This window comes from Strix uralensis, chromosome 28 (genome assembly GCF_047716275.1).
Source record: "Strix uralensis isolate ZFMK-TIS-50842 chromosome 28, bStrUra1, whole genome shotgun sequence".
NCBI classification, from domain to species: domain Eukaryota; kingdom Metazoa; phylum Chordata; class Aves; order Strigiformes; family Strigidae; genus Strix; species Strix uralensis.
The window spans coordinates 2180433-2207885 of record NC_133999.1 but is presented as its reverse complement, the minus strand read 5'-3'; the positions used below and the strand labels follow the sequence as shown (position 1 = coordinate 2207885).

Sequence of the window (27453 nt, the reverse complement as noted above, 5' to 3'; positions counted from 1 at the left end):
CTTAGCCTCTCAGAGTGCTGGCTTGGCGGCGTTCGGAGGGTTTCCACCACCAGCAAGCAGCAATGCAGGACGGCACTTTGCCGTGCCCCCCACTGGGGCACATCACCCCCCTCCAAGCCACAAACCATTTATCACAGCACACCACGGTCCCCTTTGGGGACATCCTTCCACCTGGCCCCGTTTGTTTCCAGCCCCGCCAGCGCTTTCCCGCACGGGCGAGCAGCGTTATCTCCGCTGTGCAGCTGGGATAACCCATGCATGGAAAAGCGGCAACTTGCCTCCGGCAAACACAGGGTATCGGAGAGGAGATAATCCACCTGGCCCCGCTCCCAGCCCACATCCCACGGGCTTCACCCTCCTGCTCTGCATGTGAGACCGATTGGGGATTTTCAGCCCAAACCCCCCAGCCCCAGTGGTCCCCAACCCACCGTCCCTGGGGTGGGCAGGTCCATCTCCTGGGGAGAGAAGGAGAAAACAATTACAGAAGGAGAGATACAGTGGAAAGGCCTTGATGAAACTGAGGATGTGTTTTTGACTATTTAAGCTGTTTTCCCCACAAACCAATTGATTTAGAGTGTATTGGCCCTGCATGGAGATGGTGGTTTCAGATCTAAACAGCACAGGGTGGGGAAAAGGGGAAGACAGGGGGGTAGAAAATAGGGGGGAACACTCAAATCACGGAAAACACTATTCATCCTGACTCCTCTGGCTGTTTCCGCGGGACACTCACCCCACCACTGTGCAGGGGGGCCCAAGCCACACACAAGCTGCTCCGTGCCCCCCAAAAGGGCACCCAGCACTGGCACCCAGCTCCCGCTGATGCTTTCCAGGGAAACCTTGGCTTTGCTCACACTGCCTGAGGCGTGAGGGAAGTTTATTTTTAGAGCCTTTGAAAACTGCTGAGGAAGGAGATAAAAAACCACGTGCAAGGGCTCTTTCTCCTGAGCGGCACCTTCTGTTACACGTCCCCTCCGACCGTCACCTGCCCCGGCTCCAGGGTGCTGCCAGCTCGGCCGAGTCCTTCTCAGGCCTGTCTGTGTATTGGGGTCAGGGGAGCAGGGAGGAGACCCCTGAGCCAGCTGTTATCCCAGGGGACATCTGTGTCCAGCAGAGGCCACAACCAAATTGCAAACGCCACAGCACAGTGAAGTGGAGCTGAGCAGCAGCAGGAAGAGTCAGGGCAGGTCTGGGAGCAAGAGCAGCATCCCAGAGGGCACACACACCATAAGGACAGCTTCTTGGCAATGCCCAGGACACTGGGAAGCCAAACCCACAGCCCTGGGAACCCTGGGGTGCTTCTTCCATTAAACCAGGTGAGGGTTGGTCCCATCCCCTTTCCAGCAAAAGCCTAATACTGATGAGAAAAAGCTGTGTCCTCCCCCCAGGCAGGGCTCAGAGCATCCTCTGCCTCAGGCAGCAGCAGGAATGGGGTAGTGGGCAGTGCCTGGCCCTTGTAGGGCTGTTGCACAATCAGAAGCACGGCTCTGGTGTCAGGATGCTGTGAGATCACAAGGAAAGCTGAGCAGTGGAGGACAGCCATGGCCCAGGCAGCCAGGTCCCTGCTGCAACCCCGCTGCTCCATGCCCAAGGGTTCAGGAAGGAGCAGAAGCCCTGATAACACCAGGGTAAAGCCTCATGGCACCCAGCACTTCCTCTGTGGATGGTGGAACATGAACAGGATGGCATCAGCCCACGCTGGGGCTCCCGGGCAGAGGAAGCGTCCGAGTACAAGGGGCACAGTTGGCTGAGGCGTTGGAGGGGCAAACCAGGAGAAGCAGCAGCAGCTCGTGCATCTCCCCACAGTCACTGGGTTTCCCCACTTCGCCTGTGCTTTGGGTTCACTCTGCTCCAGCTGCCCAAGCACCAACCGTCCTCAAACAGAAGGAGTTTGAATTAGCTGTTGAACTAATCAGAGGATGCAAATAAGCTTCAAGACAGAGAAAAGCTGATTTGCATCTTCTTTTAACACCCTGGTGCCACTGCACCAGTTTCTGGCTATGGGGGGCAGAGTTAGTCCTAAAATCTCAGCAGAGACAAGACCAGGGCTGCCTTTGAAAGAGCAATTAAATCGAGCCACCTCGTGCTCGCAGGGTGATAGAGGGTCAGAGGCAAAGCTGCTTTTGATGTGCAAATAACCTGCAGCAGCTCTCCCCACCAGCCTGCTCCCCTGCCTTACATCTGCCAGTCCCAACTGAAAACCCAAGGGGCAGGGTGGGGGAAACGTGTCCAATGTTTGCTCTCCTCCCCTCCTGAATGAGCCGACAGCTGGCGTGTGCTTTTCCGAGGGACCCGACTGGCTGACATCAGTTGGTGAAGAGGGATAAGACCCCCAGGCAGTCCTCATTAGTCATTACCAAAAAAAAAAAAGAAAGAAAAAAGAAAACAGCATGTAAATGCACTAAGGCAGCAGCTGGGAGATCAGCACGTCCCATTTAGCATGGTACCTGCTGTCTCCACGCCATGAAATATCAGGCTGTTTGTTTAGCGTCCGGCTAAGTGCCATGTCAGGAGCTGCTCGCTCCTGGCCGGGAAGGGACACACAGCCCGGCCCGACGCCACGCAGAGGGGCACCCCCTCCTCCCAGCCCCGCACGTCTCTTTGCTTTCCCACCCCATTTTTCCAGCACAGGGCTGTTCTCAGATCAGTGCTAAGACAGCCGTGCTGCAAGCCCCAGCCTGCTCCCGGGGCCTCCAGCTGACAGGAGCTAAAGCTGTTTTTGTCATTCCTCTCTTCCAGGGCCCTTGTTGCTACCTGGGAGCTTCCAGGCTGCAGGACAGGGTCTGTCGTTCACGCAGGAGCGTGCCTGTGAGCACAGGGTGACAGCGATGTTCTGCCTGTGTTGGCAGATGCATTTTCTCCAGCAGCCGGGGAGCACGAGCCAGGCAGATGACAGATTTCTGCCCTGTTTCGAGGCTGCAGAGCCGGAGGAGAGCAGGCTCAGGCGATGCCAGCGAGGAGCAGCAGGGCACGGGCAGCGCAGCCACTCACGTGCATGAGTCGAGGGAGCCGAGGGGACAGGTCAGAGCTGGATGTTGCCACCATACCTCTGCCAGACATACGTGCCTCATTAAACCAGCAGTCCTAGAGGTTTAAACAGCAAGTAAGCCTGAATTAAGTCCCCCAGATAAGAGCTGAAGAGCCTCAGCAGGGTGGTTTTGTGCACAAAACCTTACAAAGCCAAGAGAAGCAGAGCCAGCCCTACCCCCAGTCCCCACAAGCACCATCCAAGCAAGCTGAAAAGCATCACTGCTGCTTCCAGCGGGTCTGATAACTTCTGTAGCAGTTCTTGTGCTGCTGCCTAAACATTTAATTGAAAAAATAACCTTATTTCCAGGTGATACAGGACCTGAAACAGCCCTGTCCTCCTGGACTGCAGCAACACAGCTGACAGGGGAAGGGATCCCCTGGCCGCTCGCTGCCGGCCGGGCGCGCAGTGCCGCTGCGTGGCTGCCACGCTCCATCCAGTGCCGCGCTCGCCAGGCTGAGCACGCAACTCCCGGGTGCTGCAGACAACAGTTATTTTATCCCCGGCACAAAGCCACCCTCACTATTTTTATTCATCCCAAACCTCTCTCTGGCCTGGGTTGAGCCACGCTGTCATGGCTTGCTTGTGCAGCCTGCCCCAAGCCACAAAATACATCTCATTCTTTCCCTTTTGCTCCCATCAGCTGCAAATTAGAGCTTAATTGCCATAAATATTCTCCTAATCACAGAATTCCTTTTGCTTTGCTCTGTAACATGCACATTTCAGGAGCCATGTTATCCATATGCAGGTATCAGAGGCACTCACCCACGCTCAGGAATGCTTGTTCAACCTTTGTCCCCAAAACCTGTCACCTGCTGAAGGATTTCAGGAATTCACTGGACTTCGGAATTTCTCCTCTTACTCATGTTTTCAAAATTACTGAGCGCCTGTTTTTTCAAAAACCTGTTCATGAAGTTATTCCCATGCCCTAACCATAGGCTCTCTCCCTCAAAACAAACTGTAACTGAGGGGGTAAATGGGTAGAAAAAGTCAAAAGCACCTGTCCCAACTTTTTTTAAGCCATCAGACATGTTTTTAGCATACTAGATCCTCCTTCCTCTTCTTCCACCACATTAAGTGAACAGTCTTTCAATCTCTGTGGGACAATCAAAGCAATTATTAATACTGAGGATATGGGATTTGTAACTTAAGTCTCTCCACTGGTGAAAAACATACAGCAGGAACCAGCTTGGACATTTAAATGAGTTCTTTAAAAAATGAGCTCCTGTCTTTACTACCTCAAGGACTTGTACTTCTGTACAAGAAACAGCTCAATTATAGCACAGCACAACACTTAACAGGAGAAGATCCGAGACAGCCTCAGGCTTTTATCAGTCAGAACAAACTCTGTTTACGGAGACGGTGTCGGTGCAGCTCAGCACATCAAGGTACGGCTCTTCAGAAATGAACAGCAAAATCAGCAGAAAGGTGCTTTCTTCCCTCATTAAGTGACTGGTTTTGATGTGCAAGTTGTTCAAAGGAAGGTGTGTTCGGGTTTGCCGCCACTCTCTGGAGGACATCGGGAAGGATCCTGGGTCTCCCCGTTTCACAGTGTTCTCAGCCTCACCCTCACCAGCCGCGCTGCACCCCTGAAGCAGGGAAACTGGTACAAGTAATTCACGGAGAGGGACCGACACCAGGAATTTAAGCAGAGTCATGCCCCAGGCTGGCTGCACAGAACACCTGAATAAATCTACCCAGGCCCCCCTCACCCTTACTAGCACTGTTCATCCAGAAATTTAAAGTCAACATATGCCCAAAGCTCATTTTCAAGAAGCCTGTTAAGGTTTCCTAGCCTGGCGCATGCGGACACAGCGGTATCGCGTTACCTCCAACATTCCTGCAAAGCCTTTCCCCGTGACTGCACCACCCCCCCGCTCCCGCAGCACAAAGCCTTCATCCTGACACCGAAGGACAAACCCTCTTGTCATAATGTGGGGGTGGCTCCAGCGGCCCTCACCGCACACCTCAAAATGGAAATGAAAAGTGTTTTCAGCACGTTAGGAAGTCGTTTCATTCATGTAACCAGGCAAAGGACATCTCAGCCACTGCTGAAAGACCTGAAGCTGTTTCCAAACCACAGAATCACAAAAGCTCCCACATTGTTCAACACCTTCCATATTTAATTTATTTAGATATTCTCTACATTAAAGTATTCTCATGCCAACACTTCCGACCTCCCATCCCTACCTCAAGAAAAATAGACTTGACACAGCTTTAGGGTGGAATGCACTGGAATAAAGTTGCTATTGCGTCCAAGTTACAGAGAACACGGAACAAACTATAGAAAGAACTGCACATCGGAGACGTCAGGGAAAGCTGGAAGTAGTGCACTATCGTTCAAGTCATGTTAGCACCTTCCTAGACAAGCACTGAAGGCGTTTAGAGAGGTGCAACATGCTTTGGGTAGCTAGACCAGAGCTTAGACTACATTAAGCCTGGAAAAAAGCAAGAAAGCCTGCCAGCACTGGGCTTGGAGCCTCGTCTGAACCAATTTGAAAAAAACAACACTGAACTGACTAGCCAAGTTTGCAGTGTTTGGGAATGCTGAGCTCTCCTGGCTAGCCAAATCCGTGCCTGGAGTGCAAACCACAACAGTTTCAAACACGACTCGGGACCCAGTGCCACCTAGAGCATGCTTTATAACAGAATTCAAAATATCCATTCACACACCAAGCTGCTTTCTCCTGTTGCATCATTTAGTACAAGACATACTTTAAAAGCTGACCTCCCACCAGTACAACTGCGTCGGGTAGAAGAGGTTTTTTTTCACATCTCATAATCCCCTTCAGTAGCAGCACAAAGCCTTGAATTACATATAGTTTTGCCCGTTGGGACACTACTGATCTCAGAATGCTTTAGCTGCTGTTTTCTGTCTCTGGCATTTCCAGAATTCAAAGAAAAAAAATGGGTAAGTAGGAAGCTTACTCTGCAAACTTCAATTTAAAACCTTTAATTTGGTAATAAAGCCTTATCATGCTACCTTCAGGTAGCAACGCAGCGGCCTGTGACCTCTGAAAAGATCCTTTGCTAGTGGAAAAGCACCTAGCATGCCTACTCGTGTCCTCAGTCCACGCATACCTTTAAGAATCTTAAACCATAGTTAAAAAACAGTGACTTGCATTTTTCAGAAAGGTATGTTGCCCTGCACCACGCTCTCCACATCTTAGCCTGGTCTTCAGGCGTGACAGCAGGGCAGCAGAGTGCCATCTGTTCTACCAGCAGCATGGCAACCACGTACGATCAGATGGAGCAGATGCTTTGGACAAAGGAACTCACATTCGCTCTTTCAGGTTTTCTAAACCACGTGCTCCTGGTTTGAAAGTAAAGATTTGCAAGTTTCTGGTAATCCTCAGACATTCCCTCAAAATGTCTACAAAAGGTCCAGTTCAAAAAATAAGCCTCAGGAGAGCTATTGCACATTTGTAAGAGCTGGCCTAAATATCTTCCTGAAGATCCAGACCTTGGAAGAAGGGATATTTTAAAAACTGGTATCAGTGTTCATTGGAACACTGGCACAAGTGTCACCTATTCTTGGTTTTAATCATAAGGGCGACAAGTAAACACCAACACATAGAAAAAGAAAACAAACAGCATTTCACAGAGCAAGGAGTTAGAGGTGAAACTGTGGCTAGTGTTTCGCAGTCGAATCTCGAGGATAGAATTCAGCCAGTGTGGTCTGAGGAATTCTCTTCAACATCTCCTTGGGGAAGATTCGCAAAAGCTGCCATCCAATGTCCAAGGTCTCGTAAACAGTGCGGTTTTCATAGGGACCTGCAGAAAGCAACCACAGCCTGAAATATGGGGCAGGAAAGTGTCTCCTCGCCAGGCAGATCTGAGGACAAGACCTTCTAGGTGTTACGGTGTACTGGGATGTTCAGAAACACTCACCCTGAGCAATGAAGTTCTTCTCAAACTTCTGCAGAAACTCCAGATAAAGAAGATCATCTGAGGTAAGAGCTTCCTCACCAACTACAGCCTTCATAGCCTGCACATCCTTTCCGATAGCGTAGCAGGCGTACTAGAAGGGAGAAACAGAAGTGCTGTTACCTTGATCATCCACGTAACAAGTTCTGTTCGAACTCAAACAAAGGGGCTCACTAAACACTCAGTGCTTTAAAGCAGCCTCAGGAGTGTTCTCAATTGCTGTTTGGCATTCCCTTTACAGGCTGTTTAGTAAAATGTCTATTTGAAACACGATTCTGCTTCTCCGAAGAGGTTTCTACATACCAGCTGGTTGGACACATCTGCATGATCCTTCCTGGTCATGCCCTCTCCAATAGCTGACTTCATCAGTCGAGACAAGGAGGGCAAGACGTTAATAGGCGGGTAAATCTGGAGGAAACACACATCCAAGAATTTCAACATTAATCCTTTACAAAGTACTGAGTAATCTTAAATATGTTCTAACTGGTGTGGTACACACCTGTCTGTTATGCAGCTGCCTATCCACGTAGATCTGTCCCTCAGTGATATATCCAGTCAAGTCAGGGATAGGATGAGTAATATCTGTGGGGGAAAAAAAAAAAAGTTTTGACAGTTTTCAGACCTTTTATATCCATTCTAGCTCTGATGCGGCAGGTTTTCGCCATTAAGTGACTTCAGAAGTAAAATGCCATCAGTCAGTGCCCCCACATATCGCTACATGCTCTTATGTGAGGATTAGAGCTGTGAGCACTGACAGGGGGCTGGAAAACAGTCCTGAAGTCTGAAACGGGCAAAGCATTTCTGGTGGCAATACAGACAGAGAAGGCAGCCGAGAACTGCAATATTCAAATGGAAACCTAAAGGCCACAGGACCTCCTATCTCGCTGCGTGTCCCAAATAATGCAGGTTGCTCTAAAGGAGTCCTTTAAAGGGCTATTTATCAAAAACACTTGAAAATAACTCACCATCATTGGGCATGGTAAGAATAGGAATCTGAGTAATGGAGCCATTTCTGCCTTCCACACGCCCAGCACGCTCATATATAGTAGCCAAGTCGGTGTACATGTAACCCGGGAAACCACGGCGGCCAGGCACTTCCTCTCTAGCTGCTGAAACCTGAGGCAATCCAGAAAAACGTTTCTAAGAAGTCAGATCACTCACACAGACCTGCTGCCTCCCCTAATTAAACTACACAAGTGACTTAAAGTACCTCTTCCTGCAGGTGATACTAAAACACAGTGAGACAACCCCCTGTTAACAGAAGTACGTCACCACAACCACGTATGATGAGATGTTCCAAATCTGGTACTATAATATCCAACGGCTGAGTGCCACCAGTCAGGTAAGTTCAGCTATCACAGAGGCAATGAATAACTAAAAGCCTCACTGGCTATTTAAGAACACTGTAATGACTACTACTGTAACAGCTTAAGCAAAAGTTTACATTCTCACTTCATACTACAAACCCTTTCTGCCAACACCCAGCACGCGAGTTAATAAATGCGTACCTCTCGCAGAGCCTCCGCGTAGGAGCTCATATCTGTCAGAATGACCAACACGTGCTTCTCACACTGATATGCCAAGAACTCCGCTGTCGTGAGAGCTAGACGAGGTGTGATAATGCGTTCAATGCTGAAACAGAACAGCGTGGCAGTATTTATGACAAGCGCTTTAAGGCTGCAAGGTAACAGTCTGAAGTTACAAAGACTTTAAAACCCTCTGGAAACCTGCTACTAACTGGAGTACGAGCACGTCATCCTCAACTTCGCTGCAAAATGTCAACGTAAGTGACAGCTGGCAGGACACCAGTGAGGCTTCAGCTTCCCGTTTACTTGTTCTCCTCAGCCTTTTCCCCAACAACTACTTACGTTGGATCATTGGCCAAATTCAGGAACAGACACACGTTGTCCATGGACCCATTTTCCTCAAAGTCTGATTTGAAGAACCGAGCAGTTTCCATGTTCACCTAAATCACAACATTATGGCATCAGTTCCAGACCAGATTTTAAGTTACTACATTTTTGCATTGTATTAAGGTCTAACCACCACATTAATAATCCATAAGCAAAGCTCTCTATCATGAAGACTCCCCTACATTCCCAACATAATGAGTTATTTCTAGAAGAATGAGTTATTTCTATAATTCCAGGCTAGAGATTAGGGTATTTTATCCTGATCAGACACACAGTTACAGTACTTCTGGCCATTTGGGATTTTCAGCCATTCAGCCAACCAATTCAGCACTTTTAGTTATATACGTAAGACCTACTTAAAATACTTTCAAAAAAGTGATGCTCAGCTACTCCTAGCATTGGCTTATTTATTAGTCAAGCATCATTTTTCTCCATTAGTAATGACTTACACCCATAGCAGCAAACACAATGGCAAAGTTCTCTTCACTGTAGTCCATCACATCTTTGGATTTCTTCACCAAGCCAGCTTGGCGACAGATCTGAGCTGCAATCTAGGGGAAAAAGTGTTTCAGTCTGTCTGTATATTTGATGCTATTACACAGAATTTAACTTGGTTTACTTTTTAACCTCAGCGAAATGCAAGCCACTAACTGTTTAGAGAGTAGCTTTGGGTACTCACCTCATTGTGGGGCAAGCCAGCAGCTGAGAATATGGGGATTTTCTGGCCCCTGGCAATACTGTTCATACCATCTATAGCAGAAATGCCAGTCTGGATCATTTCTTCTGGGTAGATACGACACTGGGGATTGATTGGCTGACCTGTCGTAGTTTTTAAGAGAACACATGTTATTCCATGTACATGTTTGAGGCTCAATCAGACCACTGACCTGGAGCACTGATCTGAGGCTCATCTCAAAAGGTGCAAACCCCACCATTAGGCCAACAAATCTTTATGTGCTCCTGGTCCTGAGCCTTTTGTAGATCCCAGGACTCTGGCGTTCTGTGGTCATGTAAATGGTAAGAGTGCTTTCAAGAAAAGCCTGTCAGCTTATTGGCTTTTTATCTTTGGAGGCTGTATAATTATGATAGTCTACAAATACTTGAAAGAACAGCTTCCAAACGTCACAGAAAACAGTTATTTTCTGCTACCTCCTGTATAAATTTTGTACCACTTGTGTAAATTTGATTTGAGTTTGATGCCACACACATACTTAAAAACAAGATTAAACTCTGCCTAACAATTAGATCCCACATTCAAAATCAAATCTATTGTAACACTCAGAAATCAGAAACACCAGATTTGTATTTAATTCCACACCAGGAATGGATTAAGAACATACCCATTATGTCAAGAAAATCTTCAGCCAAAACAATGGGGCCTCTGTCTATAGGTTTTCCTGATCCATTAAATACTCTGCCTACAAGAAACAGCAGTAAAATCAAAATGTAAGTTACTGTGAAAATAAGTTAGCATGTGATAAGTCTGTTCATTCTTCAAAGCATTATGCAAGTACTTACCAAGCATATCCTCAGAGACAGGGGTTCGAAGAATATCCCCTGTAAACTCACAAGACGTTTTCTTAGCATCAATACCTGAAGTTCCTTCAAATACCTGTAAATATACCAGAAGAAGAAAAAAAAACAGGAGAAAGGACTAAATATTGTGCTTTACAAAATAACACACTAGAATGCTGCTTCACTTGAGAACTTGATCAGCCACAGGGCAGAAAAAAAGGCAGTCCTCTGCAAGCAAAGAATTTCAAGAGCTGCTACAAAGCATCACATAAAAACCTACTTTAAACAAAATTGATGAAGTGTATCAGCAGCAACCAACAAACCTGGTGCCATCCCTTTGATCTCAAGTATCTCCCTTCGCCAACAGGGTAAAGTTCTTCAGATAAGAATAATTAATATTAACAAGAGACGGCTGCTTAGAAGAAATACCTGCACCCACATAGCACAGGAGTTGATCTTGAATCTAATAGTGCACAATTACAGTACAACTCCTTTAATCTAGCAGCAAAGAAATCTAGGGAGGGATGCAAATAAAAAAATGTCACCGTACTCCAGTTTTCAATCTTCTAAAATTATTCATGCCACTTGCACTTGGAATAAGTAGGTAATTTTTTTTTTTAATTTACAGTACCAGAAGAACACATCACAAGATAGATCTGATGTGGCTCAGACACATGCTGATTAATAAAATTGTTTTCTGTGCAATAAGAGACACTCCTGTCCCTAGTCGTACCTGAACCACAGCTTTGGAGCCACTGACTTCCAGAACCTGCCCACTTCTTCTTGTGCCATCAGGAAGAGTCAAGTGGACAATCTCTGCGTACCTAGGAAACTGAAGATGAGCAAGAAAGATGGTGGAAAGCATTAAAGAGTCGTGAAACAAGTTATCAATTTCAAGCAAGCTTAAGCTTAACAGCTACTCTATTTTTAAAAACAATTTTATCAGAACAAAACTCATTCCAAGGCAATTAAAATTTATCAGGCTAACGTCATTTTTACAGGGACTATACAACATTTCCTCAGAGTTAGAGGCCGCAGAAAGACCTAACAGAACCCGTTCCAAACACCCCAGTAGTCCTGAAATACTAACGGAAAGCCACGATGTGGCATCTGACAACAGGAGGAGAAAGCTGGTTGTTGCTTGGACAGCACCAGCTGCTCACCTTCAACAGTAACTGGCCAGTAATGTGAAAACAAGCCAAAATGGTTTACAGGTCCCTTTTACAGAACACTCGTGCTTTGGTAACAAAAAGGTCAAGAACAGAGCGAATAGGTATGTTTCTGCATTCAAGTTTAGACAACATTTTGAGGATTTTGGTAAAACTGAAACACTGTTTCCTTTCTTTCCCCCAACAGTCCCAACAACTCTCCTTACAGCAATTTGCATATTGTCATTTCTCTCAGCAGTCAGAAACATATCTTGTATTAAAATTGCTCAGTGGACCCATGAATTTCACAACAGTCTGGATTTAACCTGCGACAGCTTTTCTTGTAAACCTTCCCTCAAAAAGTTTCATTCATCAAGAACCTGAAACTTTACCTTAACTTGATCCAAGATAACCAGGGGACCATTCACACCCGACACGGTTTTATAAGCTGAAAGAAAGCAAGCCACAAGTCAGGTACCTCCTCAGACCATCTGAAATATCCTACATAAAGTTTTCAAAGTTTCATCCCTATCACCAGGCCCAAGTTTGCAGATTTTGGGCCCAGCTCTGTACCACTTCTATGGTTGTTATGAACTCTACAGGAAGGATTAGGTACTGAAGTGTGTGGCCAGCACTTTTTGCCTTTACTTGCAATGCACCTGAGGTAATGTTAAGATATATAATACTGCCTTTTTCTTGTCTGTCACAGAAATTCACTGATGCAAGCTTACATCCAGGGGTAATTTGAATGCCACCAGAAACACCAACACTATGTAAGGTTGACATTTGAAGTTAAGGAAGATACACAATTGCAAGATCTTTAAAAACCAGGGATAACAACATCTGAAATTTGTGATAAAGGAGCAATCACGGGTGTCACTGATAGTTATGTCCAACGGTGAGAAGACCTTAGTATCAACACTCAACTTCAAGGTTTGGTTTTTTAACCACAGAATCGTCCTGCTCCATAACACTGGAACAGCCCATGTGAAAGCCTGGACTTGGCAAAGCAAGAAGATCTCATGCTCAAAAGCTGATCAGCAGAGCTTCTACAGTACGTTGTGGGTTTTGGCACAGTGCTAAAAGGAAACCTTATAACACCTTTCCTGTCTCCTGAGAAAAGGTCAATGCACTACACTGCAAAAGGTTGAATTTCACCTTAGCCACACTCCTCCTACTCTTGGGTTATCCTGGTTTAACCTAAGGGTTGACACCTGATCGAAGGCCACAGCCAGCTGGCTCATCAGAAGGCTCCTGTCTTAAACATCAGCAGCTCAAGCATTAGCACTACATACAACTTCTGAGGTACCGTGTGCCCAGAATTCTTCACTCTGCTACCAGCCCCGAGAAAACCTGTGAAAAGGTAGTAAAGAGGCCTCCTGCCTTGCTCCAAGGACACGCTGGTGTCCCAGCTAGAGCCCAGCATCACTTGATCCACAGTTAAAAGTAACCTTGAGTCAAAGCTTTATCAGGGTCACAAGGAGCAGTGACCAAGAGAGTGACTGTTAATCACTTATCCCTGGGAGGGGAAAAAATGAGCAAGTGGAGGCTTTACAGAACAGGAGAGACACCAACACCCCTTCCTGGTCACGCTGCAAGGCAGAGGAAACGGGCACTCGTGGTACTGGAAAGATCACAAATTCCACCAGCGCCAGGCCGCAGGGAATCACCTGGCTGAGCCACTTCAGCCTGCCCGGGTCTGGCACAATCACCGCGCGTTGTCTAGACTGTCAACAACGTGGTATTTACACCGAAGCAAACAGTTTGAACTGTTGCAATGTAATCTCTTAAACAGCAACAATCACAACTGCATTAGATAAGGTTTGAGGGTCACTGGGTGTGTAAAATGGTCTAAGGCTGGAACTCCTATTTCTGGGTTTTAACTCTTGTCAAAGTCCTGCTCCATTCACCCGAGCAAGGAGAACTGCACAGACATCATGCTACGAAGAGGACTCTGCTTAGACTGCAAGTGTTTGCAACCCACTGTCGACAAGAAATGGAAAACATTATCTTGAGCAAAGCACTTCATCTCATGACTGTCTCATGAGCACTTCCTCCTCAGCCAACGGGAAGGGGCTTACACTCCTCGCTTTGTCTGCAAGAAAACAGTTCCTTGACATCAATCTGCATCAATTCCCCTTGAAGGCCGCTCGCCACTGCCTCAAAATTCCTGTTTCCAGTGAGATCAACCAGTTCTATGACAAACAAAAAGCAACAGAAGTGTTTTTCATATCTAGCCTGCAAGCGATGTCAGCTTGGGCAAAAGCCAAAATCTACACAGGAAAACACGAACTGAATATGAAGTCAGCTCAGCTCCAGCCTTGCCAGGAGCCTCCGCTCCACCGTAAGCCTTGGGAGAGCAGGAATTGTAACGACCGAGTTGGCTTTCAAACCAGACCGACGTTTTCAAAGAAACCACCGCAGAGCAGCTGCCCGGCTGCCACCTCGTACGTCCGCAGCCTGCGCGGGGGTGCAGGCAGAGTCACCCGGGTAATGACTCCCTAGATCAAAAAACAGGCCAGGAAAAAAAACCCGCACCTTCAGACAACTCTGACTTCCCCCTACTACACTGCAATACGGGGTTTTTACAAGGCTACTGTATTTCCCCTTTTCCACCAGATTTCTCAAATTCGTTTTACAGGAACAGAACCCGCAGCACCGCCAGCTCACAGCAGTTCCCAGTTCCTGCTCCTCACGCGGCTGTTCCCGAAGGACACCGCGATGGCCAGCGGGCAACAGGCCCGTGGACCGGCGAGTGCCCGATTCCGGTGCTCAGGGCGGACCGGGCCGTGCACGGCCCCACTGCGGCACCCGCTGCCGTTAAAAGCCCGACTCGAGCGGGCCGCCGGCCTGCAGCCCCCCCGCTCCGACCCCCCCGCACCCCGCAGGAGCTGCCGCACGGAGCGGCCCCGCTGCTGGTATCGCCCGCCCGGCTCCGGCGCGGCCCGGCCTTGGCGTGCGGCCCACCCGGGCCGGGCCTCCCTCCGCGGCGCCCCGGGAGCCCCTCCCGCCGCGGGCCCCGCACTCACTGAGGCGCGGCTGCGAGAGGTAGTCGCGGGTGAGGGCCGCCACCTGCTCCCGCGGCCCGCCGGGCCCGGCGCCGTTCACCAGCCCCCGCACCGCCCGCACCGCCGCCATCTTCTCCGCCGCCCCGGCCCCCCGCGCCCCGCCGCGCATGCGCTGATATAGCGCCGCCCGCGCAGGGCCCCGCCCGCCGGAACGGGGCGGCAGCGGGAGCTGACCGGGGTGCTGGGGGGGGCACGGCGGGAGGGGGGAAAGGGGGGGGGAAGGGGAAGGGAAAAGGGGAAAAGGAAAAGGGGAAAAGGAAAAGGAAAATGGGGAAAAGGAAAAGGAAAAGGAAAAGGAAAAGGAAAAGGAAAAGGAAAAGGAAAAGGAAAAGGAAAAGGAAAAGGAAAAGGAAAAGGAAAAGGAAAAGCAGAAAGGAAGAGGAAAAATGGAAAAGGTGTCAGGAAAAGGGACAAGGAAAAAGGGAAAAGGAAGAGGGGAAAAGGAAAAGGGGAAAGGAAACGAGGGAAGGGAAAGGGGAAAGGGAAAGGAAAAGGAAGAGCAAGAGAAAGAAGAAAAGGAGGAAAGGGAAAGGGGGAAAGGAATGAGAAGAAAAAGAAGATGAAAGACAAAAAGAGAAAAATAAAAAAGAGGAAAGAAGAAAAAGAGAAAAAGGATGAAGAGGGGGGAAAAGGGAGAGAAAGCAGGCTAATTAATTAATGAATTGACAGAAGGGTTAAATGGCTGAGAACACGAGAAAAGGAGTAATTCTGCCATAAAAGGAAAGCAGAGCCCTGGGCTCCTGCCCAGTCACCCCCCAGCACGGCCATCCCCAGCCCCGGGCCAGGGGCACAAGGGGCATTTGGGGCTGTCTCTGCCCCGCTGCCTCAGCTCAGCAGTGCTCCGGCGGGGGGGTTGGTGTCCCCCAACCTCCATGCATGTCCTCACACCTCAGCCGTGTTCTCATGGATACACTTCACCTAAAACCAGCGCTTTGATCTAAGGGTGTAACGGTACCTGCTTAGGGGAGATAGGAGATAAGAAATACAGTAGGATCTGGCAATGAGACAGGGCTGTCGATGGAAACACCCCACTTGCACTGGTGCCACATCAAGGGCTGACTGGTACAATTGTTTAAAGGACAGAACGAGATGCCTTACCCCCTAAACCTTAGATAAGAAAAAGATAGTGGGTTACTTATAAACACCTTTTTCCAGAAAACCATTTGTCTTTCAACCTTCTATTTCCTTATGGGTTATGCATCTCTTCATACATGTTACATTTTAATAGTTGCTGTTTGTTCTCCTCCCGTCTTAGCAGTGAGACAGAATTATTTGATGTTATAAAACAACATTCTATGTTCTTCTACATTAAAACTAGAAATACTTCAGGGGAATATGTTTTTAAAGAGACATTGGCAATTCTGTGCTTGGTTGAAGGAGCAACAAAGTACCAGGGACTGGTGAGACTGATGGAAAAAAACTTAACAATCGCACAAGAAACTGTTTGGCTAAGGGGGGAGTAAACACAATAAATAATCCCCAGACAAAGGGAAAATGCCGTCGAGTGGATTAAACACAAAACTGGAAGGCTTTGGCCAGGTTTCAGCTCTCCTTCTAACGCAACATGACCTTGAGCAAATTACCGAGCTCTCCTGTTTGTCAATAGTTGAAAGGACTTAAAATACAAAGCAGCAGGACTCGCTAAATGGCAGCCTCAAGGGTTACTTCAGCCAGCACCACTTTGCAAACTGCTTCCACCTGCATTCAAAGCCCGGCTTAAAAGGTGGCCCAGGGATGCAAACTCCAACCGCTCAAAACAGACCATTCTCTGTTCTCGGTATTTTTATTCAGTTCTTAACTAGTCTCACAGGCTGAGAAAATTTGCCTCGTGGACTAACAACAAAATAGCATTTGACAATGGAAATTCACCCACCGGAGAGCGTAAGGCAATGGGCAGCAGCCACTGCCAGGGCAGCGACTCCTGTGCGGGGTAGGAGAAACCTCCTGGTAAAGGAAATATTAGCAGGGAGTGACTTTAAAGCAAAGTATGATTTTATGGGTGCCTGTTCCAATCTGTGTTTATGCTGTCGTGTTCACCCGACCCCAGGCTGGTGGCGTTACATCTATAAGCCATTTGTCTCACGCTGGTTTGTAAAATGCTGCTCTGTGCTGGTACGCGGCAGCCCTCGCCACACAGCAGATGTATTTCACTGCACCTTTGAGGTGAGTCAGCAGCAGAGAGCAATCTCGCCGAGCGAAGCCTGCTGTCGTCTGAATTCACCGGAATTGCAATCAGCCTGCAGAGCCGGCGTGAGGTCTGCTATCAGCAGTTTTTCAGGCGCACATCCTATGCTGGGCCTTGAGACAGCCCATAAATTCTCTTATACTTTTCATTACATCAGAAATGTTCACTATACTTTACTACCTCAGTCTGGCCAGGAAGAAAATTGTAGTCATTTTTTTTCCGTAGGGTTATTGAATGAAAAATTCATGGCAAACGTTTATAATGGTTAAAAAAAAAAAAAAAATCTGGAAGAGAACTGCCTGGAAAAATCTGACAGACACATGGAAACACTTCCAAAGCACATCTGAGTAAGCTTTCCCATCATCCCTGCGAAACAAGTGACACGACACTGCAATCTCCTTCAACTGCCCCCTGACCTTGGGGCCTACAAAAGAAAAAGATAATAACTGTCTCCACATGCCCCTCCTCACCTGAAGGAGAATCTAAATTATTTTCTACTCAGAGCTCAAGGTACAGCTGAGCAATTCTGAGCTCCCTCAGTAGATGGTAGTGCTGCACTGCTCATTCTCTGACTACTTCGCAGATATTTAGAAAGTAATTTCCAGGCCTAGACATTCAATTCTCAGCTCATGAAATATATTTAAAGGCTTCAGCTTCTGCTCTAATGCACACCCAGGGAATTCCTTGGTAGGATGTACTCATCTCACGTTATTAGCAATAGATTTGGCCATGCAGAAGGCAGATAAATAGCCTCAATGGCAGATCTACGTGCCAGCAGAGAGAAGGGGAATATGTTTAGGATTTCTTTTCTTTCTCTGCAGTAAATCTCTGCATCCTGAATGAATGATGGTATCAGGTTTGGTTCAAAAAAGAAATCAAGGAGCAAAGTGTCAAAAGTTTAAGAAAATTGAAATTATGGAAGAAAAGAGATCACATTGTAAATGGCATTTGCAGTACCTCACCCATGCATGGATATCATTTTTAATCCAGCTTTGACTATGAGAAACCATCCTCGTTGGTCCAAGAAACATCTCCTTGTCCCTGGAGATAAAGTAGACAGCATAACTGCACAGGGAAGGGCTGTCATTGGCCATCAGTCATTGGAGAGTAGTCCAAGACCTAGACTATTACATATTTTATAAATGCATCTCCCAGGGCCATTTAACGATGCCAGCCTTGCCGCCCAGTGATGAATCTGTTCACTGCGCCTCATAACCACCCGCCGCCGAGGCAGAGAGGGCTTCCCCCATGGAGGAGAGGGCTGTGCAGTCCCAGGGAGGCACATTCAGTGTGCTCAGACCCAGGCAAGAGTTAAGGTGCTTGGAGAGAGATAAGCGTTGATGAAAGCCTGGAGAGCGGGTGCCTCTGCCGCAGATAAACACTCCTGCCTCTCTCCTCCCAGTCCCCCTCAGCCCACCCCACCGGCCTGCTCTGACGCAGAGGGAGCTGCAGGGCTGAATGAAACTTGTTTGAGGTTCCAATTAAATCTCCACGGAAGAGGGACACTCATATCCTCTTCTGATAAAAGGTAATCATAAATCCTCTGGGAGCAGTGGCTGCAGACCACACCACCTCCCGCAGCAGCGGCCGGCTCCTCACACCAAGATGGGCTCCAGGGTAAGAGTTCGTTTTCCTCTGCTCCACACAACAGGTTTGCATTGAGAAGGGGACAGGGCTTGGGGCTTGAGATGTAAGGGCTTCATTAGTCCACATGTCTTTATTGTCTATACTTCCTTACTCTTTCTCTCTCTCTCTCTTAATTTTTGTATACATGTGTCTCTTCCCTTGCATTAATTCTATTATTTGGTATTTACTAGTACTTGGAGGTACAGTGAGAAACCATCCCTGTTTCTCAACTTAGTGACTTGTGTGGCATTCATATTTGATGATAGAGGGTTTGAAGCGTTTGTTTGTTTTACTTAAAATTTGGTAAATATCATTGCCTGGGATTTCAGAAAACCACAGGATTATTGGAAAGAGTGATAGTTGGGACTCAGCTCCATTCATTTTGCCACTTAGTCTCTGAAGTGCCTAAGAGCTATAAGAATGTAAATGGCTAATTGTTTGGTTGGTTTAGTGCAAATTTCTGATTGATATTTTCAATGAGTCCAAGCAAGCAATCTTCTCTCAGCTCCTCTGAAGCCCTGATCTTAATCACGTATGTTAGGTTTTTAAGTCCTGTATCTTGCCATGACATTTCAATTAGGTCAAATGAAAAGACACGTAGGGTAAATGAATTTCCTTTGAGATCAAATTTAATCTCCAAAGAACAAACATGGAATAAAAGATGTAGAGATTACCTCAGATAAACTGCTGGCTTGATCCGTGATTTGAGTCTTTGGAAGACGACTTAAATGATGCCTTGAAGCAGGTACAAGATGTCTCAGGAGAGTGGAGATGCGTTAGAGCGCACTCTATCTGCAACTTTAAACGCAAGCTTGATAAAACCAGGGTCTTTGATAGCAAAGCTGGTGGTCCCAGCTCCTAGGGAACAGCACCCAGCTCTTGGAGAACACAGACACTAAGTGACCTCAGGAGTTGCTGTCTCAAGGGAGAAGCCATGAGCTGTGGGAGGTTGTAACTCAGAGTGTTTTCTTTAAAGCTTATAGGAGACCTTCAGCCCTGAAGATCAGGCGCCTGCAGGACCCAGGCTGGGCTCCAGGCTCTCGGCCATGGCCCCGGCCGCTGAACGCGCTCCCTGGCGCTGGCTGGCAGCTGGCAGGGCGTCACAGAGGCTGGTGCTGGTGGTGGTGTTCGTCGCGCTGCTGCTGGACAACATGCTGCTGACGGTCGTGGGTACGGCGTGCGGCTCTCGCGGTGCCTTTCGGGTCCTGCCTCGGGGTTTCGGCTCCTCGGTCGGTCTCTGGTTGATGCTGGCAGGGTCCCTGCGCAGGGAGAGCCGTGGGGAGGGCTGGGTGCAGGGAGCCTCCAGGACACCAGTATCTGGCCAGCACCGTTCAGATCAGCTGCATGCCGAGCCAGAAAATGGAGCAAAATCACTGACTAATCCCTTCCCTGGCTTTTCTTTCAGTACCGATTGTCCCCACCTTCCTTTATACAACAGAATACGAAGGCACAAACAGCTCTGTTGCCCCAGCCTGGACTGAGCCGGTTCCTCCAGCCTTGAAGGCTTCTCCTTTCTCCTCCATGTTCTCCTATTTTGACAACACCACGGTGACTGTCTCGGGCTCTGCCAGTGCTGCAGAGCTGGCGAACGGGACGGAGAGCAGCCGCCCACCACAGCCCCCCACCAGCAGCCCCCCAGTGCCGAGCGGCTGCCCAGAGGGCGAGGAGTTCCTCGCCAAGGAAAATGTCCGTGTGGGGCTGTTGTTCGCCTCCAAGGCTCTCGTACAGCTGGTGGTCAACCCATCCGTGGGTCTCCTGACCAACAGGTAGGTCAGAGACCTGGGTTTGTACCGCGGTGTAGCCCTTCAGGGACAGGCAGCTCCTGCCTGCTAATGAAATCACCACTAGCTGGGCAGTAAGGGTCTGTGCTGCACATGTGCAGCCCCTGCAATCACAGAATTACAGGGACCGGTGGGTAAAATAGCAAAGGGGAGGATATATGCATCAAAATAAGCATGAATTTTACCTCTTCTAAAAGCCTACAAATGGCTTGCAAGTTTATATTACAACGTAAGCCTCACTAATGCTCTCCTCAGATGTGGACAGATGTTATTTAATACCAGTAACCATCAAATAAACAAGCAAATATTCCCAACCCGCTATGGACAGAATATTGTTGTTCAGATTTTCTGCCCCTGAGTTTTTCTTTGCCTTTGTTTCTAGCAGACACGTGTGAGCTGTGCCGGGCTCACCTCCACATGTATGGGTGTGCAGATGAGCTGGTAAAACAGAGCCGTATGTCTGGGTGTGCTTTATGGTATTATCTGGGCGCACTTAGACACCAGCTGCCTCCTTGAACAGCACTCACGGGCACATCCACAAGTTCAGGAGATGCTCAGCAGCCCACAGAGACATGTGTGTTAAGGCTGGGCAGAAAGACCAGATCTCAAGCTGGAATCAGGAGTCCTCCCTGAGATGGTGCCTCTTTTTTCCCTTGCCAGGATAGGATACCACATCCCCATGTTCATCGGATTCATCATCATGTTCATCTCCACAGTCAGTGAGTATTGCCCGGCCATATGCTCTTGATACGCCGCAGCACAAGAGAAAATACTTTGGTCTGTGCCTGCACTGCTGTCCCTGTGCAGGAGAAAGGAGTGAGAGCAGAGCACCCGGTCTCAGAAATTGGTGACAAGAAAGGACAAGTGGCCCCCTGCCCCCTCCAGCACCCAAACTGGTGCAAACTGGGGCCACTCTTACCCTCTGCAGGGTTTTAACGCTCAGTCCGCAGTCCTGACGCCGCCTCTCTCCTTCCTCCGCAGTGTTTGCTTTCTCAGGCACCTACACCTTGCTGTTCGTCGCCCGAGCCCTCCAAGGCGTTGGGTCATCGTTCTCATCAGTCGCAGGTAAATGTTTCAGCTACACCTTAGAGTCTGTGTTAGCTCCCCTGTCCAGGTTCAATTATCATCTCAGGAACAATCAGCAGCACAGACACACCGAGTGCCTTCCTCAGCTTCCTCCTCCTCGCTGTGCCTGCCTGGCTGATGCAGATGCTGCACTCACACAGACCAGTCAGCGAGCAGATAAATCCCCCCAAAAGCCCAGGCTGCTTTCGGAGAGGACCCTCCGCCACCACGGCACCAGCCAGCCTGATGTGGCCTCTGCTTTCTCTCTGCTCCCAGGCTTGGGCATGCTGGCCAGCGTGTACACAGATGACTTCGAGAGGGGCAACGCGATGGGGATCGCTCTCGGAGGCTTGGCCTTGGGTGTGCTGAGTAAGGAAACCTTGTTCCCAAGGGGGTTTACATCAACAGCATCTCCAGAGCTTTGCTGGCCATCCCCTGCAGCTTCCACCCTTCCTCACGGCCAGTCTGTCCTCCTCCCTCCCTCCGCTCACTCTCCACGGCCGCTGCCCGTGGGACCCGACACCTTCCACCACCTTCACCAAACACCCAGCGGGGGATTCAGAGAAAACCACGGCAGCAGGAGCCACGCGCTGCTGTTCCCCGGGCGCTGGGGACGGTGGCACTGCCGCTGTGTGACACAGCCTTTCCTTGCAGTCGGGGCCCCCTTTGGCAGCGTGATGTATGAATTCGTGGGGAAGTCATCTCCCTTCCTGGTCCTGGCATTCCTTGCCCTCTTGGATGGAGGTGAGAAGCCAAATGGTTTAATGCTACAAAAAAAAAAAAAAAAAAAAAAAAAAAGTGTAAAGATTTAAATGCAGATGTTTCGGGGAGAATCTCACAGGGTTTGTGTGAAGGAAGAGGCACGGCTGATATCATCAGCACTGGTTAGTCTGTTATTGCTAAATCATATGTTTTCTACCACCAGATGATTGACATAGTAATATAGTAAGAATTAGTCCCTCATTACTTAATAAACCCCCTGATTGCTTTAATGGCTTGAATAGCACATTCAGTAAAGCTCTTTGAACTGCGAATTCTTTGTGAAAGGCACACTTGTCTGCAGCCTCTTCACCACGCCAGGAAGGAATTAGACTTTGCCAGCATAAATGGTGATCCTTGTTCTTTCTCCGATGGCTGTGTTACAGATGCAGGCCACGAGAGCCTTCAGAGTGTAACGGCAAAGATCTAGGTAGCAGAAATGTGCGGTTTTAGTGCGAAGTATTAAGCTAATTAAATTATATTCACAGTTACTGTCTTTGCCTAGATGTAATGCGAGACATCTTTAATGAAGCATGTAAGAGCTTTTGGAAAATGAAACATAGGTCCCATACATATGAAACTTTCTTTTTTAATCCTGTTCTTCTCCATGTCTAATTTCTGTCACGCTCTAGTTGTGGCTCCGCAGCTGGCAGCCTGACGGAGAGCATTTGCATATTTGACTGCTTCATGGGTTGACAAAATACTTACAACACAGTCCACTTCAGGGAGTTCTGCTGCTCCCTCCCGTGGGAGCCGGGCTGGGAGCCACCTCTCCCTCTGCCCGCTTCAGCGATGTCCCCAAACACAGCTACCGTGTCCCCGGGGGCTCTGCCGATGAAGGGGGTCGGGCTGAAGGAAAAACCAGAGGGAAATGCGGGTTGAAGCGATGCTGTCTCCAGAAGCAAGCTAACATCAGCGTTTTCTTCCCAGCTTTGCAGCTCTGCATACTGCAGCCCTCCAAGATCTCCCCCGAGGTGAGTACAGACACGTGTGCGTACGCGAGGCGGTGCCAGGCGGCATGAATGGAGCCGGGGAGCGGGGCTGTGCGGGCGCCGGCACACGCGGCTCTCAGCCGACGTGACCCCGCTTTGCCATCCCGCAGAGCACCAAGGGCACGCCGGTGTTCACCCTGCTGCGAGACCCCTACATCCTGGTCGCCGCAGGTAAAGGCGTCAGCGCGCGCCGCGCTCCTCTTCGTGCCCCTGCGTCTCCTGGTTAAAGAGATTCCCTCGTGCCTGCTTGAAACGGCAGCAGAAGGCGGCTACACTAGAGCGTTTCTCCTCTTTCTCCCCGTCAGGAGCCCTCTGCTTCTCCAACATGGGGGTGGCCATGCTCGAGCCCACCTTGCCCATCTGGATGATGCAAACCATGTGCTCCCCGAAATGGCAGCTAGGTAGGTGCCGTGCTTTGCAGCCTGAACAAGCCGCTCCTGAACAGCTGCTTGGTGTAGTTTAGCTAGAACCGGTCCTGCTTAGGCACTGCGAGATGGATTGAATAATCTCTCATATCATTCGAAAAAAGAAGAAAACATATGCCCTCACCCGCACAGAGTGAGTGATCCCAGGCTGCGTGTTGCTCCAATTTCAGCTCGAAATGTCCTTAGTGGTAGCTATACAATGTGCTTTTCTCTATTATTGAAAAAATTGCATAGAATCAGGCTCCCCACAAGTGCAATAATGGTGGAAGAAAGGCTGTTTCATGCACGGGAAGCCTGTCAAGTCTTGTCTTCTGCAGGGCAGATAATGGTATCGTGCTGGGCTGAAATCGTGGCAGCCAGATGGGTTTTGCAGAGGCAGCTCTGAGTTAAACAAGGCCATTTAGAGAGTCCCAGGCAGGACAGGATGGGACGTGCTAATTACCAGCTGCCTAGAAAATGTGATATGGAGATAACATTGTCTGTGTTTGCTACAAAAATAAAAACTAATTGTTATAAAACCCAATTGGCTGAGGAATGACCCAGGGGGTGCCCCAGGCTACACTTAGATCCCAAATTGAATTAATTGCAGCCTGGAGCAGGAGGGCTGAGAGAGCTCCTAATTGAGTTATCCTCTGGTCAGGCAGGAGCATCCATCCCGATAAGAGCCTACGATGCTTCTCATGAGCAAGCAATTGCACAAGGATGGGGGAGGGTAAAACAGCGTCCCAGGGACTCTGGCAGTGGGGAGAAGGGGCAGCGTAGCCACCTGGTAACCACAGATGTCACAGGCTGAGGAAAGACTCAGGGCTGCCCCCGTCCCCACTGAACTCAAGGGGGACCTCTGAGGTGACTTGGCAGGACCCAGAGGTCAGTAGACACCAAAGAAAATCCCAAATAGATTCACTAGATGTTCAGGTACCTGAGTTTTGAGAGCCGTTTGGATTTAGACGCAGCTCAACTGCAAGTCACCCATCTCACGAGCTGTTACGAACTCAAGGAGCTTGTTTGTCTGTATGCTTCAGTTTGCCCACTCCCTTAATTCTGGGAAAAAAAACCAGAAGAGCTTGGACTAAACCTGCAGGATTAGCTGTGTTCTGCAGTTGTTAGAGAGGAAAGAAAATTAAACATAAATCAGTGTGTTTCAATAAGGAAGTTGTCTTAGTGAAATGGAGCTGAGCAGTTTTATTTATAGTTGGTGGGAGAGTATATTAAAAATAAACAGCTGGTAAATCAGCAAACAGTGCAAATATTTAATTTTGACTACACAATAATCCCCAAGCTTTTCACTTAAGCAGTTATTTTATTCCTCTTTATTTAGTCAGTGAAAAGCAGAAGGGGAGAAAGGTGGAAGAGGAAGAAACTATGACAGTAGACAAGGACAAGCTTATTAAAGCACTGGGGACAAAAAAACGTTCTGGTTGTCTCGCAGATCTTGCGGGTGAAGCGCTGCACCTCTGCGTGCCTCAGTTTCCCCCCCATCAAAAGCAAACACATTTTCTAGGCCTCCCTCTGTCTTCACAGCGGGACCCCCACCCTTCTGCAGGGCAGGGAGCAAAGGGGAGCCAGCGCAGCTGTGCACAGGGCAGTGGCAGCGGAGGGCATGGAGAAGCCCCACTGCAGGGAAGGACCCACAAAGCGGGTGCTGGGCGTTAGCCCACCTTGCCTGGCTCATGATATTCTCCAAATGAGAGGCAGTTAGTGAAGTGAGTATTTTTGCAAATCCCCTGTACTTGCTTGGGGATGACACGCTCGTTTTTATTCTTTCTCTCTCAGGGATGGCGTTCCTCCCTGCCAGTATATCCTACCTCATCGGCACCAATCTCTTCGGGATTCTGGCTAACAAAATGGGCCGGTAAGTGGAACCTAAGAGATTTCAGCTCATCCCAGCCCTGTGCTTTCAGCACGAATTACACTCATGGTGTTGTGCATGCTGAGAACATCTGCCCTCTCCTAACGGCGGCCTCGTTGCAGGTGGCTGTGCTCCCTGATCGGCATGGCCGTGGTGGGAATTAGTCTCCTTTGTGTAAGTAGCATAAGACAATTTCAAGACCTTCTGTGGAAGAATCAGCAGGGGCAGTGTGGGTGATAACACCGAGATGGGGCTCTGTGCCCGGCAGTCAGATGTTCAGTGGTTGCACAGATCTACGTTACACCTTCACACCTCGCACAGCTCTTCTGGCCTCGTTCATGTATTCTCTCTCTCTCCTCCCAAAGGTACCTCTGGCCAAAAATATTTACGGGCTGATTGGCCCAAACGGTGGCCTTGGCTTTGCCATAGGTAAGCAGTCGGCATTCAGGCCACACAAGGCAGCTCTCGCCACTGCCCCTGGGGGAGGCGATGACTGATCAGGTCCGTCTTGCTTTGGGCAGGGATGGTGGACTCCTCCATGATGCCTCTCATGGGTCACCTCGTGGACCTTCGCCACACCTCCGTCTACGGCAACGTCTATGCCATAGCTGATGTCGCCTTCTGCATGGGCTTTGCCATTGGTATGGCGGAACTCTTACTCACGGGGGGACGTACTCAGCGTGTATCTCACTCCCTTTCCTCCACCCAGCCTTCTCTGCAAGCAATCGGCACTGAGGCTGCAACCCGCCCACTGTAGATTTATAGTCCCCCTCCGAACGGGAGAGGCACCTTATGCTGTCACCTTGGCCTTTTTGCATTTTTAAATTTGCAGGTCCATCCACAGGCGGTGCGATTGTACGAGCTATTGGGTTTCCCTGGCTGATGATCATCATTGGAGCTATCAACATCGCTTACGCTCCTCTCTGCTGGCACCTGCGCAACCCTCCCGCTAAAGAGGAGAAGATTGTGAGTTTAAGTATCTTTGACTCCCTTAAAGCACAGGGGATTGATAATCCAGAGATTTGGGGGGGGATTAGAATAAATTTGCTAGGGATTGTGTCTTCCCTCTTGGGCTCTACTCCACCCTCAACAAAGGGACAAAAAACTCAAACAATAAACCCAGTAAAGTTTAGAGCTATGGTCCTTTCCCAAACTCACAGCTGGTATTCCCTGTGCAAAAGTTGTTGGCTGCTTCAGCTTTCTCTAAAAGTGGTAATGCTCCCATTAACTATTCAAATTAATCACCATTTTTACTAAAGCATGATTTCTTCTCTCCTTTACCCAGGCAATCTTAAACCAGGAATGCCCCCTGCAAACCAAAAGCTACAGCACTCAGAAAACCCTGCGCGATTTCCCCCTCACAGATGACAGTGATGTGGAGGCAGAAAATGTGGAATAGCAAGTGCAAGGCTGCGTGCCCTGTTCTGAGCTAATACTATGTTTGCAGAACACGGGGTGTATTAGCACCCACAAATAACCCAGCCCCCCAAGACTTGTGGATGCAGGACGGACAGAGGCTGTACCGCTGACCTGTTCTCTCGGCTGTGCAATCCACAGCAGGGAGTAGAGACCCCGGATTCAGAGGCTCTATCCATTTAGTTAAGCCACTCATTTGCTGTGTGACTTCTAGGCAAGTTACCCCAACTCACCTCATCTCACCTGTAAAAAAAAGTTATGAAGATGAGGAGAATCCTATCAACCTGTCCTGCAGAACAACATTGTCTTGGGCACAGCCTCCCCATGCCGTAGGGGATAATATCAACATCTCTCCCAGATGAGTCCAGTGGCATTTGTTAATGTCTTTAAAGCGCTTACTGTCCTTGAAAGAAAAGCACTGGAGAAAATTAAATCAGCAGCATCAGCTTTGGGAGATTTCTGTCTCCAGAATTCTGCTATAATCCCCAGCATGAAACCTTTCTGGAACAACAGGGCACTATCCATCTGTGTCACTGCCAGGCCATCAATAAAGATGTCACTGCGCTGCTAACGTGCTCCACGCTCCTCTGAAGACAGTTAAAAAAAAAAAAAAAAGTTCATTGCTGTCTCGGTATATTTACGTGTTGTGCTTTTGATGTGCTACTTATGGCTGCTTGTGTCTCTCTTCTGCCATCCATTAAATTAATTCATTTATATGAAGAACTCTAAGAAATTCAGGTAGAAATTAGGCTGAAAGCA

At 48.7% G+C, this 27453-nt stretch overlaps 2 protein-coding genes and 1 long non-coding RNA gene across 3 annotated transcripts; 1 reads left to right on the top strand and 2 right to left on the bottom strand.

Moving 5' to 3' along the window:
* Nucleotides 1-5127: 5127 nt before the first annotated feature.
* ATP6V1B2 (ATPase H+ transporting V1 subunit B2) lies at nt 5128-14701 on the bottom strand. Its single transcript, XM_074852343.1, has 14 exons — nt 14558-14701; nt 11921-11976; nt 11114-11212; nt 10384-10477; nt 10206-10283; nt 9545-9684; nt 9315-9416; nt 8821-8918; nt 8461-8584; nt 7918-8068; nt 7452-7534; nt 7256-7360; nt 6917-7046; nt 5128-6799 (listed from the first exon to the last, which is right to left on the bottom strand). Exons 1-14 carry the CDS (start codon nt 14664-14666, stop codon nt 6657-6659), a joined length of 1512 nt encoding a protein of 503 aa, XP_074708444.1. The 5' UTR covers nt 14667-14701; the 3' UTR covers nt 5128-6656.
* Nucleotides 14702-19179: 4478 nt separating this feature from the next.
* Nucleotides 19180-27453, top strand: SLC18A1 (solute carrier family 18 member A1). The gene is made up of 15 exons (XM_074852345.1): nt 19180-19577; nt 19813-20173; nt 20849-20907; nt 21170-21253; nt 21530-21622; nt 21908-21997; nt 22943-22986; nt 23115-23175; nt 23310-23405; nt 25203-25281; nt 25401-25452; nt 25644-25707; nt 25800-25919; nt 26111-26244; nt 26564-27453. The coding sequence occupies exons 1-15, from the start codon at nt 19454-19456 to the stop codon at nt 26675-26677; spliced, it is 1575 nt and encodes a 524-aa protein (XP_074708446.1). The 5' UTR covers nt 19180-19453; the 3' UTR covers nt 26678-27453.
* Nucleotides 21886-24459, bottom strand: LOC141935798 (uncharacterized). Its single transcript, XR_012626628.1, has 3 exons — nt 24349-24459; nt 22721-22861; nt 21886-22020 (listed from the first exon to the last, which is right to left on the bottom strand). It is a non-coding gene; the product is annotated as an uncharacterized LOC141935798 (long non-coding RNA).